The 13,460-nt window shown below is 43.6% G+C and overlaps 1 protein-coding gene across 1 annotated transcript in view; it reads right to left on the reverse strand.

The window, feature by feature from the left end:
- The window catches only part of Taf6 (TBP-associated factor 6), a 37,786-nt gene that overhangs the window by 6,636 nt on the left and 17,690 nt on the right, over positions 1–13,460 (reverse strand). The window contains exons 8-10 of the mRNA XM_050188557.2: positions 13,001–13,102; positions 7,239–7,363; positions 5,530–5,788 (exon numbers count right to left, since the gene is read on the reverse strand). Coding sequence (XP_050044514.1) covers positions 5,530–5,788; positions 7,239–7,363; positions 13,001–13,102 — 486 coding nt within the window. The remainder of the gene's footprint in view (positions 1–5,529; positions 5,789–7,238; positions 7,364–13,000; positions 13,103–13,460) is intronic.

Below are 13,460 nucleotides of genomic sequence, written 5' to 3' on the forward strand. Positions count from 1 at the left end.
TATTTTTAAACTGAATTAAGTGCTGGAGAAATATCAGCTTCGAATAATGAATATCTTTCTGTCCCTGAAAGCAAAATAGAAACGAATAGGAAAACAAAATACATGCAAGAGGTGACAAGATATATATTTGTATTAATGCATGCAGGGATGGAAGTGGCCAAGGGAGTTTCGGAGCAACTCTGGGAGCAGTAAATTTGGCACATTGGAGCAGGTTTGGAGCAGAAACTGTTCGATTTGGAGCAGAATATGCACCTTCTGGAGCATGCTCCATAAGGCTCAACATGAGTTAAATACAGACAAATCAAGAAAATATGTTCTTTATTTGACTTTGCAGAACACTATTAAGTTACGGCGAATCAGTTCTGTGGAAGCCTGAAAGGTTGAGGAAAGTTCACTAAAGGAAAAGAATGTCATACACCAGGAAAAGGAAACTGATTTGCACTCCTCGGAAACCACTATTAAGTTATGTAATAGACGTGCCGACTAAATGTGGCCAAGAAAAGAAAAACAACCAAGGTATTTATGTGAACAGCACCAATTGTATGTTGATAGGCTTTTTGTTAATGCTAGTCAACAGTCTCCTTTTTGTCTTGCACAAGCTATTAATATTTAGGTTTAATTAGCTAACAATAATTACCTAAGTTTTTCTATAAGGGCATTGGATAATGCAAATCATAGGTTGCTTTAAATCTAGTTATTGCTCATGTTTCAAAACACTCCAGATCTTTTTAACTGACATCTTGTCAATTAGGTAAGCTTATAAAGTTAGCTAATTAGACATTCATGCACAACGAACAAGAAATAATGACTGCGACAACCATGAGCAACACCCATCAACATACAGTGAACCCCGTTCACGTTATGCCCTGTCTTTTTTTAAATTCTTGTGGCATTCAGTTGGCATCGCAGAGTAAAACAGAATAAATGTGAAGTTACTTTGTTGGTCATCGCATGTTAGCCAGTATTCCACTTGACTTGACGACTCTGACATAAAGACTCTGACATTTATCAAAGTAATAAAGAGAAGAAATCGTTCAGTGGTTTCCAATCAGCGTCGCTGACCAATATTTTGCACAAGCTCGATTATTAGGGCTGCCCTATAATGCCACTGTAAAACAATGACCAATATATTTTGAATGCCAAACAATGGTTTCTTAAAATTTTCGGACTCGATCTGCGCAAGTTGCGTTGCGGGCATCATGGCCACAAACGCAATTTCTGTCGGTCGCATAATGTCTGTCCCTTTACAACCACCATTTGGCCACTACGGTAGACTAAAACCAAAACTTCATGTTCTCAGTTCATGTTTTGCAGCCACAAAAGTCTTCATGTGGTATAGTGTGGTTGTGCAGGATATAGAGTACCCGGAGTTCAACCTTGAGTGATGATTGCGGTTGCCATTGGATATTTCTGGTCAAGAGGTTTCATGTGCGCATGCAAAATACATTTTAACGTTACACGCATGGTGTTCGCCATTAATCAATGCAAATTTACTAATAGAGCGTACAAGAGAACCTTAAAAAGTATAACGACATATAGTGCATCTTATTCATTCAGCTGAGAGCGCAGCTTTCTTTCCTGATTGCCCCATAAGAGTGCCAGTTCAAATTATCTTTAGCTGGTTTGCATATTACACTGTTAAGGACGGCCAGCTGCAGCGCAAGTTTGCCAGCTATTTTAGCCAGCGGTGGCAACCTCATCTTGGAACGCCGCCACCAACCTCTAGCCACGGCGTGACTAAGTCGACTTTGTGTCGGGAACAATACGCACGTCCTCCACTCTCTGTCGCTTCAGCTAGGATGCGTTTGATGAAGCAGGCTTTGTGCTGAAACCGCCACCGTTACGCACTAGCCTCGTCGCCGTTGTGACGGAATGAGTTCGGCGGGCCAACTATTGTTACCGAAGTCCCCAACGTGGACCTGATCTACTACGGGTGGGGGAGTTGCTGCGGGAACGTCGTCGTAGGCTCCTTCCCACACGCCGACCAAGACGCAAGACAATGTGCTACCCGGGTGCGCTACCCGGGTCGGCTCCGAGTTCTATGAAGCCCGGGCCATGCACCTGTGTGTGTGTGTGCGTGTGCAAGCCGTCCCGGGGAGAGGCGGCATGTTTACAATGACTGGACGAACGTTTCCGTCCCCTTGGAATCAAGGGGGGACCAAGTGCTTATAAGCAGCGAGTGTCGGCTGCTAGACGTGCTCGTTGTCGTGCTCAAAATGTACTCGTGAGCTGTGTGCTCGTAAGCTGTTTGCTGTATGCTCGTCTTGCGGGCTCCATTTGGGAGTCACGCTAGACTGTCGATGTATCTCATGTTCAACTGTAAATAATGTAAATAAATCCTGCTCGCCTACTCCTGTCGCCCCAAGTTCCTCCGATCGTCCTACAAGCCCGACTGCAAAATCTTACAACACAAACGTGTAAGACTTATTCACAATGCTTTGTATAGCACAAAGGATTTTCGTTTTCCTATGGCCAAGTTACAATGTGCCACCAAACACACCCTCACTCCAAAGACGCTGACAGTGAAACATCTTGATTTAGCTCGGCTTCTAGGGCTAAATGCTAGCCAACACATGGCTGTATGATTGCCACTGAACACGAACATCCTGCAAAATTTAGCCGATTTCATTCGAACTTGGTGTTTTAGTGCAAGTTGGTGCAGCTCAGTGGTTTAGTGCAAGATGGCACAAATGGCGTGGCGCTTCCATCCCTGTGCAACTGCTATTTGTGGGTAGGTTTGAGCAGCTTTCAAATGTGTAAAAAGTAAAAATTGGATAGTTCCTTGCCGGCTCAGAATGGCTATTTGAAGCAGACTGTATGCAAAAGCCTTTTTCATGGCTGCCCGGCAGCATTAATCATAGCAATCCTGTATAGCTGGTATGACTGGATACACAAATGAAGAAACTGAATACCCTTTTCATTTGAAACAAAGTATAATCAACTTGCAGTACCGTATTTACATGATTGTAAGTTGACTCGAATGCAAGTCAACCACCCCATATTGCGAGACAGGAAAAAAAAAGGAGTGCATGCCCGAGGGCGCATTCGATAACGAAAATTTATTAGTAGCTGACATGGTCACTGGACTACTCGTCTTCACTAGTGCTGCCATTGTCATCGCTGCTACGGCCCCACAGTGTGCCGTCGTCCAGCGAAATTCCACATTTGGAAAACGACCGCACCACGACATCTTGTGGAACAGCAGCCCACGCCGGATGCACCCAACTACACGCAGCCATCAGGGAGGCTCTTTTGACAGGTCCGGTTGGCGTAAGTACGTGGTCTTCTGCCACCAGCCACTCGTACCCACAGCAATGCAGGTCCTTAAAAGGCGAAGATCTGGGCTTGTTTCATGACCATGACGCACTTCACTGACAGGGTCCAATCACACATTTCAGCTACGTATGCCGTGAGCTTGGCCTACAGCTCCGTGAAGCGTCCAGACTTCGGCACGTGGGAAATTCCTCACTTGCCGTCACAGGTGAAAATTTCGCTTCGCTGCAGTCGCCACTCTCACACCACTTGTTCAGAAACTTGCGGCCCGCTGCGCAGTGATTTGTTTCTTCGGCGTAAAGGATGGCAGCCTTCTTGAACGTTGCTGCGAACGAGTGCCGAATGATTAGTGGGCCTGGAGCACTCATGACGAGTGAGGAAGCATGGAAGTAGCACGTAGCCGGCAGTCAAGTCGAACGCGTCAAACCAATGCCCATAGAATAAAGAACCCAATGCCTTTGGTCAAACTAAGAGCATAGAGAAAGCTAATAGATCTAGATCTAGGAGGCTATGGCTAAAAGCTACAGGGAACGAGAAACATGTGAGCGGTATCAGCTCTTCTATGAACTACCGATACTCCCCGCAAGCGCCGCCGTTCTGAGGGTGCCGTCGCGAATGGAACAGTGGTGCTTCCATCAACTATCGACACCCCCCCCACAAGTGTTGTGTGCACTGTAAAATTCTCAAAAATGTTGAAAAACCTTTCCGAAAAGCGAACACACGGGATAGCAAGAAGCTACGGGTAGGGCCATAGAGCAAACATAAAATTGTAACTATGTTGTAGCTCTCCTTGGTCTTGCTTTTTTGGCGGTGCCATGTTTTGGTTTCTATTTTAAGTCGACCCCCCCCCTTCAGATTTGCAAATGTAAAAAAGACAGGTCGACTTACAGTCATGTAAATAAGGTACATAAAATTTAAAATATTTGCACACCTTAAGAAAGCACAAAGTAACTTTAAAAATCATGGCTGCGCACACTAGTTGCAGTGAAACCAGGCTATGTTTCATACTTAGCAGGCGCCTCTGTGGAAGATACGCAAGTATGAACAGTCACAGAAGTCTCACTCCATGCATTTCGCAGTGCAATTGTTCTTAATCTGTAATGCTTTCGGCAGAATAACTACAGCATAGATCGCTTATAGCGTAAGTCGCCAGAGTTATAGATATTCGCACCATAACCAATACAATATTTTCAAAGGCTTCACATGTGCAAAAAATGTAGAACAGGCAGCTGTGTGTATCTGACATATATTTGTATCCATTTAAATGTACAAATGCTGTCCAAGGATCTGCAGTCTTTGCATTAAAGACAAAGTAACACAAAAGGAGAAAATAAAAGAAGATAAAAGTAAGTTGCAGACTTACTTTCATCGAAGTGAGTAAGTTGTCGATTATTCGACATTCCCCCAGCACACCAACTCCACAGAACTAATGTACAACCATGGCTGAAATTCTAGACGTCATATAGTGTTTCGTTCAAGCATTTTTTAAAATATTGGCACCTTCAGTAAATGACCTGGCTGTGGGCCATGTCTTGACATGCACACCACTCTCACAGCACACTATTTTTGTCAGCCCATGGTATGAGCAGGTTGACCAGACCGAACAAAATTATTAACACCACACAAACAGACGGAACAGCAAAAGCAGTGTGTGTGAAAGGCATGAAAGCATGTGTGAAGCTACGCCGATTAGCCACTGGAAGGCGCACTGACCGCATCAAATACACGAGTTCAGCGTTCACACACGCAGACTTTCGCAGTTGGAATTTTTCTACACATGCGAGCATACAAATGAACTTGGCACGCATGCTCGCAGTAGTTGCTGGCAAGTCGACTGTGGACCTGAACACTGCTTCAACGGCCGTTGATCTAATCTGTATACAGGATCTCAGGATCGATTGCTGATGAACCACCTGTAGGATTAGCGACAAGCTTTCCGCGACGATTTGAGGCCCATTATGACATCAGAAGGCAGTAAATTTTTGTCACGGCCACACTATCAAGCCTGTTAGGCCTAATCAAAGCTGTGTGATCTGGTGTCAGCAACTAATGTTACGGTTACTGAATTAATGCAGAAATAGGTTTTTATCTGCGATGCCTTCCATGCAAGAATTGTATCACATTTTGTAACATAAAGGTATGGGACATTAATGTTACATGAATCTTTCTTCCATAGGTAATGCACTATTTTTTGGTTGCAAATGCAATGAATGCATTATGTGCTACGTGTGAAACAAAGTATACACTTGGATGTACCAAAAGCAGCTGCTTGATGTGCTCAGCTGCCTTCTTGTCCACGGGCGAGACACCGGGCTCCTCCAGACCCTGGCGCAGCTTTTCACCCAAGGCTCGCACCCGTGGGAGCACAAAGGACCGCACCACCTCAGGCCCGAGTTCAGCCAACCCCGAGACAGCTCCATAATGAGAAGCAAGCGGCATCTTATCATTCTGCAGTGCCCGGCTGAACATGCGCGTCACACGAGTTTGGACGTTGTTGGTGCTTGTGTTGAAGTTCCTGCAGGAACCAAAAATGAGTCTTTCAGAAGTGCTGCAGCAAAACACTTAAGACAGAGAGAGAGTCAAAAATCAAGTTGTGGGTTTTCTCGTCCAGAAACTGCACAGTGAGTTTTGAGGAACACCGCAGTTGGGAGGGGGGTTCCGAATTAATTTCAACCACCGAGGGTGCTTTGACGCGTTCCTAGTTCTGTGTGCACGAGCGTTCTTGCAGAATGTCTGAATGCAGCCATTGTGGCTGGGAATTGAACCCGAGATCTCAAGCACAGCAGCAGAATGGCATAGCCACTAAGCCACCGCGGTGGGTAGAGAGAGAGAGAGAGAGGGAAGAGGAGTACCAAAAAATTCTGACAGAACCCATCTTGAGATTGTCAATGCTAATACGATTGGCAGAGAAGCAATCTAGCAATACCCCATATCGGCACTGCCAAAGCGTGTTGTGTGTGGGGCATGTATGCAGCCAGGCTCCTCTCTCGCACTTCCATCTGGACATACCGCGCCATCTAGCGGCACTGCCACGAAGGTCGCGCATAGCACATGTGTGAATATATATTTCATTTATTTCATTTCATTTTATTTATTTACCCAAAGGGCCCAGAATCGGGCATTACATAGGGGGGGATAACAACAACATTCAGACAAGATTGTCTGAATATACATCACGCAGGTTCGATTCCGCCCAGCATTAAAAAAGTTTAAAAGATTTGTTTTTTTTTTAATCATTGAAGAGTGACCCGTAAGAGCGGTACATACCCACTGACTGAAGTTGGTCCGATGGTTGGTTTTGAACACGGTTCCTTCAACACAGCAGCCCAATGCTCTACCCATTAGACCGTCGCCTACCCAGTGACCCAAGTTGGCGGGAAAATGGTTAGGGACATAAATATACAAACAAGTAGATAGATAGACAGACATCGAAAAGTGCGTGAAGTATCCTAAGAATTATAGGCGCATTAAAAGCATTTACAAGGGCAATGATTTAAGGACATAAGGGCAGAGCTTTGGCCATGTTGGTCTGATATTTTCGTAGGATTATAGAAAGCATGGATACTAGAAAGCTTGTGTTGCATCTTTCCTATTTGTCTCTGTGGTTTGCATTACAAACACAGGAAATCTAACAAGGCAGTAAATTACAGATGGCATTAAGAAAACACAATCGCTGAATGACAAAACTTATTTTCAAATATCGTCTTCATCAGCTTGATATGGGTTATGTTTATCTGAGGTTTCAGTAGGAAGCATAAGAGTGTGCTTTGTGTGTAAACTGTTTTCTTGGGTCTTTAACTTGTACCTTGTTCAACTTCTGATAATTCAAACCATGAGCTGTGGCCTCAAGTGGGTTTAAGCATTGTTATAGTGAAAAAAGACACAAATACCCCAAGAAGACGACTGCATGGTTCTTATGCTCACCTCTTGAAGACTTTAAGAGTAAGGTATGAGAAGACACTCACTTGCAGATTTGGGCCATCAGGCGAGAGGCAAAGTCCCGCAGTGCCCAATGGTTGTCCACGTCAGGCCTAGTGCACAGTTGCCGACTCACAATGCATGTTGCCACTGAGGGTATCAGCTCGTGAAGCTACAACAGGAAATGTGAAAGTGCTCGTTGGGTACCCCATCTCATCCACAAAAGAACACCATTCAGCAAAAATACACCACTGTCTCCTTCAAAGAGCAAAAGTTTACATTCACACGTGCGCACGCACGCATATATAGAAGAGAAAGAAAGAAGGAGAAAAAAGGTTTTGTAGTTTCGCCCAAAGTACAAAGCATTAGAAAGGTTTAGCGTTGCACTGAGCTTCTCAAATGATATTCTAAGAATATGCAGAGTCCTCATGTTGGCATGGCACAGCACGCAATGGCACCACTTCTGCGCAGCAGAAACAGCACCCTCAAAGCTATTAGGTGTCTCACAATGCTGGCATGATGAGGAGCACCACCACTGTTATTTTAGGTGTGACACCTCAATTATGCACAAGATTGAGATAGAAGCAAAACTGTCAGCGTTTGTAGCTTAAAGTGTACTGGCCGTTCCACTCTGTGTGTAGCATGTCGCCTGCTACAGTTCGAGTGGTGTCTGGGAGTCTTCTGCAGTGTTTTTGTTTGTTAAGCTCTCATTCCCTATGCTTTTACACTTATGCTGGTCGTCTCAAATATATTTTTACAACATCTTAGTTCGCAAAAATTTATTCAAAGAGCTTATTTCCTAGACGGCAATATATTTTTCAAAGGCTGCACTACAGTGCCAGTCGAAAGAGCTCCGACCAGCCCACTGCAGGTTTCTTTATGCATGGGTCTACACTTTGCAGCAGTAGCTCACGTAAATAATAAAAGCATAAGCGCAATAACATAGCACATAAGAATACACTTAGGATACCATATCTGCCGTGGTGCAACAAGCATGTCACAACCACTGGTTAGATATGACTTCTACATTTACCTTGATTTTAACCCACTAAAACATGTTTCCTCACGACGAGTAATTCATGGTATAACACCGAATTTTTGCAATTCTTCACAGAAACGCTCGGCAGTGACATGAGGACTTGACTAATAGCGCAGTTTGGCTTCTACCAGCACCACTTGCTTCTTTAACTGCTTCTCAGGATTAAGCCGTTGTTCACTGGTTAAACTTAAGTGGCGGTAATTAAAAGTATAGCTAACTGAGGCCTACAGCTCTTTACAGTATATGAAAATGAATGTACCAAAGTTTATTCCCTTTCCCGTGCTACACCTTCAACTGACTTGAGCAATTTACTGGTGCGTGTTGCTTGACGAAGAGACATAACATAACGAAGCTGTTTGACAAACTGACACAGGCTGTACGGCCTAAATATTTGAGTGAAATATGCCTTTTTGAACCATGTGGCTGCAGCCAGAAAAAAAAAAAGAAAAGCAGAAGCCTTTTATTAGTAATATAGGACATATTTAAGATATCAATATTCCCTGGTGAAAGTAAAAAGTCAAGTAAATTCATGTGATTCTTGTGGTGTCTTTCTTATGAGGCGGGTGTGCGAGATTCTCTTTTATATAATCAGTTTGTATAATTAAACAATGCAAGATTGCGATATGGTGAGGCAGAAGGTGTATGAATTTTCCTCTTCAAGACAGCCTAAGCTGCCCTGCGGTATGTTTTAGTATTGCTAGAGTATGTTTTAGGTATTGCGATTGACGGTGTAAACAACTACTTCATGTTTACACTTCAAAGTTGCAATGAACTGATGGGTTTTGTGAACAATATGTGCCTAGCCATAATGACAATCGGTTGCTTCCGTTGCGTGAGGGGTGTACCATATTGTCGATAATGGCTACTGAGGGCCACTATGACACATTTCATCACTTGCAATTGAGTGGCTCTCGATCTTAACCACGAAACTTTTCTTTCATGTGATTGCTGTTATGGTATTCGGGAAGTATATAGATACTAGTATACATGAGGCAGCGGCGTGTTAAAAGCCATGAGCTGGGCATTTTGTGGGTGCCTGTTTCAAAGATTTGTGGAAGTAGTAGCAAACTTTTTCATATAAAATGCGCACCTAACTCTTCCTTTTACGCATTAACAAAGTGGCCATATTTTGACTACAACTCATCAGAGCATTAAGAATTAAGTAGCTGGGCAGTGTCCTTCTAACACGGATTTATAATGTTGACACCAAATGCCAAGGTTCCCCCCCACGTAAAACTCAATGTCTGTCATAGCTAAGTACTAAGAAATGTTAAGTGTTTAACGGAGCATCATGCACAATTTCGCATGATAAGTTCGCAGATATTCTATTTACACAAAATTCATGGACAGAAATGGTGCATATATGCATTGCAAAACCAGTAGACCGCTTCAACGCTACATAGCTTGCATTATCCAAGCCACAGATTTTCTCGACTCCTGTGGCTTTGAAGAAAAAAATCATGGTTCAGGCATGACAGCAGACAGAAGCCAACATATCCTTCAACAACATGGGGCTAGAGAATGGCTGCAACAATGTTACTAAGCATAGAGAAGCATAGGAGCAAAGAACAAATTAAAATTTGTGCAGGGTGGATAGGAGCAGTGTTGTGTCGCTATTTGTTGATCGTGCATCAGATGGGTCTCATCGTGGATTTTACTAACAGTCACTGTTGCAAGTGGTGCTGGTAACTGCGGTTCACAGCGAGATAAATGGCAACTATGATTGGATGCAACAAATGTTACATTACTTTTTCACTATTCATCTCACGAATAATCAGCTTAATCTGTACTATTGAGAAGTGAGGACATAGAAAGATAACAGCTCGGGTAGGAGGGGAGAATGATTAAGAAGGCGCTGTTAGTTGCACCTGTCACTCGACAGACTAACTGTTTACAAGCCCTTAACTGACTGAACTAAAGACTCAAAGGCACCGTCTTTTGCAGGCTCATTTACTACAACACGAAGGATATCAACATATAAAAGCTTTACACAGCAGGTATGCTTGAAAACCACTATCAGAAGCTGTAGCCACACAGTAGAAAAAGCTTGTTATTAAAAGATATATGGCGGTTACTCTGGTGTCGTGCACTACTACAGTCGCCGCGGGTTTTTCAGACTCCAAAAATTTGGACTTCATGGATATTTCAGACCTAATAGATGCACCGTCAGGGTTCCCACAGAGCTAATGCACTTGCGCATCCGATTTTTTAGATGGACTTAAGCCCAAAAGTTTTATTTTCTGGACTAAATTGCTTTATCTTAACCACGCTCCCTGATCTTGGAGGCCGCCATGTTGGATATTTCGCTTACTTCGCCAGGCTTGGCTTCAAGTGGCCCACTTCATAGCTTTCAAGATTGGGAGGAGCACGCTATCAATAGAGAGCACGCGCTATCCTTCGGTCTCGGAGGTCATGTCCACTCTTCCTTGGCTGACAAACGGCTCGAGGACACGCCTTTATTTTTTGTCTCGGTCAGCACTATCGTCATGGTCACTAGGTGCAGAATTTTTCTTTTCTTTTTTAAGTTTTGGTCATTATTTTGCATGTGGTGTGTTCACAGATCAAGTGTGTCTCAGAGACGTCACGTTTTTCTATGTGTTTGCACAACTTCACATTTGCCTGCCCTGCGCCACCTACTGTGCCTTCGGGAGAGCCAAGTAGTGTGAAGAAGCGTGGCTCATTTCTTTGATCGTCAACACGGTGATGCTCTTGGTGAGTGTATACGGAGACAACATGACTCTTGCACAAATCCAAGCAAATCTGATTGCCTCCAAGCGTAGTAACAGGCGGGCCGGATATCTACCAAGCCACCAATTTCGAATTCCCTGGGTATTCCAGGCTTTCCCTGAGTGCCCCTGCAAAATTCCCAGAGTGACACAAAACTTTGTTTTATGTCAAGATGGGCTAACACCATGTCGCCCGATGTCACTCTCTAGTAAGCATGTTAAAAAGTGAAAAATGACTTAATCCAGTTTTAACAGTAAGGAGTAGTGTTTACTTTATTCAAAATAGAAAACTGAAAGGAGGGGTTAGTAAGATTCACAGCGAATAAAATATCCTTGAAAAAGAAATGGTAAAGTCCACTGCAAATCAAGTCGAACATTTTCAAGTACGAATAAAAAGATATGCATACAGATAGAAATATTTTAGAAAATGAGCTATTTCTATCAACTTTGTCACAAGTCACGTTCTCTCAGCAGCTGGAAAATCAACCTTAACTGTCCTGACATACTCTCAGCCAGCGCACAATGCCTCAATGTTGCGTTTCTCTGCTTTAGAGTTTATTTTGGTTCGGATGAGGGTCACCTGCATCTCGGTGTCAGCCAACACTTTGCCTTTTGAGCTCAAGCTCCTTCAAAGAAGAGGCGGCACAGTTCCTTTCCCAATCACTCCTCAATGTGATGGTCCTTTCTGTTCTCGTCCTCGTTCCGCCACGCATTTGCCCCACAGACCATTTGATGCATCCTCTTGGTCAGGTGTACAGTCAACATCTGATTTTTCTGACTCCCAAGGGCCGTGAAAACGTCACAAAAATCGGGCAGTCCAAAAAAATGAATGCATGTCTTTTACTGCCCTTAATTAAGGGCTCAAATCGCCACAGGCACGTCCGAAAAAGTTCTGAAAACCTACCAGTACACTTATTAGGCATATCGATGCTCATACTGTGACAGTAGACGGCAGGTGCACGCGTGTATAATGAGGGAATACGTACTGTGTCCCGTAACAATTGCCCCTTCCCACACTTGTTAAGCGTCACTGCAGTACTTCATGCATGCTTCACAGCGTAGCATTTCTGTGATGAGGCGAACCTGCGCTTTGGGAACCGGCATTATGCGACGCATTATGCTTTCTAAGCTTCGAATCCAATCCCGAGGATCACAGAGGCAGAGTCGGTGCCATTGCTGGCAGCGGCAAATTCTTTGAATAAGAAACATGGCACCGAAGGACAAGTAGTCCTCGCGTTGCCACTGTGGTGGCTACGGCTGCCAGCAAATCCGCGTGCGAGAATGCCGGTTCGAGGTGGCGAGATAATCAAAACAGCGGTGTTGGCTTTGATTGATGCTGTTTCAGACCTGCAGTGATTGCAAAAAAGTCCGGCATACCGCACAGCGAAGGATTCTCGTGAACGAAATTTTAGACATCCTCATACATTGACTCTATGGGGTACGTGGTGGTGCCACAAAGCCGTCCGCATTATCGGGAGTGTCCCAAAAATCAGGCGTCCGCAAAATCATTTGTTGACTATACACTGGCAACTCTTCCAGCCGATGACACAACGTCAAAGACGATTCATTATGATTCCTCTCTTTTACTCAAGCGAGCATAACGGGAACTTTCGTTCCCTTTCCAATAAAATGGCAGCTAATTTTGCCTGATAGAAGCACAAATTCCCCGAGTTTTCCCAGAGTATTCCCAGACTATTAAAACTCACTGAGAATTCCCAGTTTTCCCGGTTGGTAGACACCCTGGGCAGGGCATTATTAGAGATTTTTTTAAGCCACTCTAAGGCTAATAAACTTAATTATCTTGGGTGAACGAATTTTTCAGAACATTTTTCGGTCTCCCGCGAGGTCCGAAAAATCGGTCGGCAACTGTAGTGACAATGGCGTTTCTATTTATAAGCACAAAGGTCCCACTAAATCTAATTGTCACGTTGACGCTCCTTTATTACTCAACCAGAGCCTCACCATGCCCCAGCAGCTCATTTTCACCATGGAAAATGCAAACTCATTTAATCAATCCAAATCATCAACTACTACTAGTACTTACATATTTCTCGAGGTACAAAGTCTGGTTGTCCAGCAATGCCTTGACCATCCGAATAAGGTAAATCAGGAATGCCAGATTGTTCTGCACGACATTCACCTTCACCTAGAAACACAAAGTAAATGTTACAAGTAAACCCCCAAAGCCAGATACAACTTCACATTGGAATCATGAATGCTCAAGATTACACGGACCTGCCAGTGTCATAATATTAGACATACCGTAGTTGAATTACAAGAGTACCAAAATTTGGCAATATATAAATAAACAGTATAAATTATTTGTTACTCAAGATGTTGACCATTCATTAAAATCTTTCACACATTTTATTCTATAGAAGCAGTGTGAACTGGGCACTCAGCTCTACTACATATTGCAGGTATGGAATGATCTCCGCACAGACAAGTAAAAATATATTCATGAATTTTATTAAATATTTATGTACCAGGAGCCGAAATTTCAA

Source organism: Dermacentor andersoni, chromosome 2 (assembly GCF_023375885.2).
Source record: "Dermacentor andersoni chromosome 2, qqDerAnde1_hic_scaffold, whole genome shotgun sequence".
Classification (NCBI taxonomy): Eukaryota; Metazoa; Arthropoda; class Arachnida; order Ixodida; family Ixodidae; genus Dermacentor; species Dermacentor andersoni.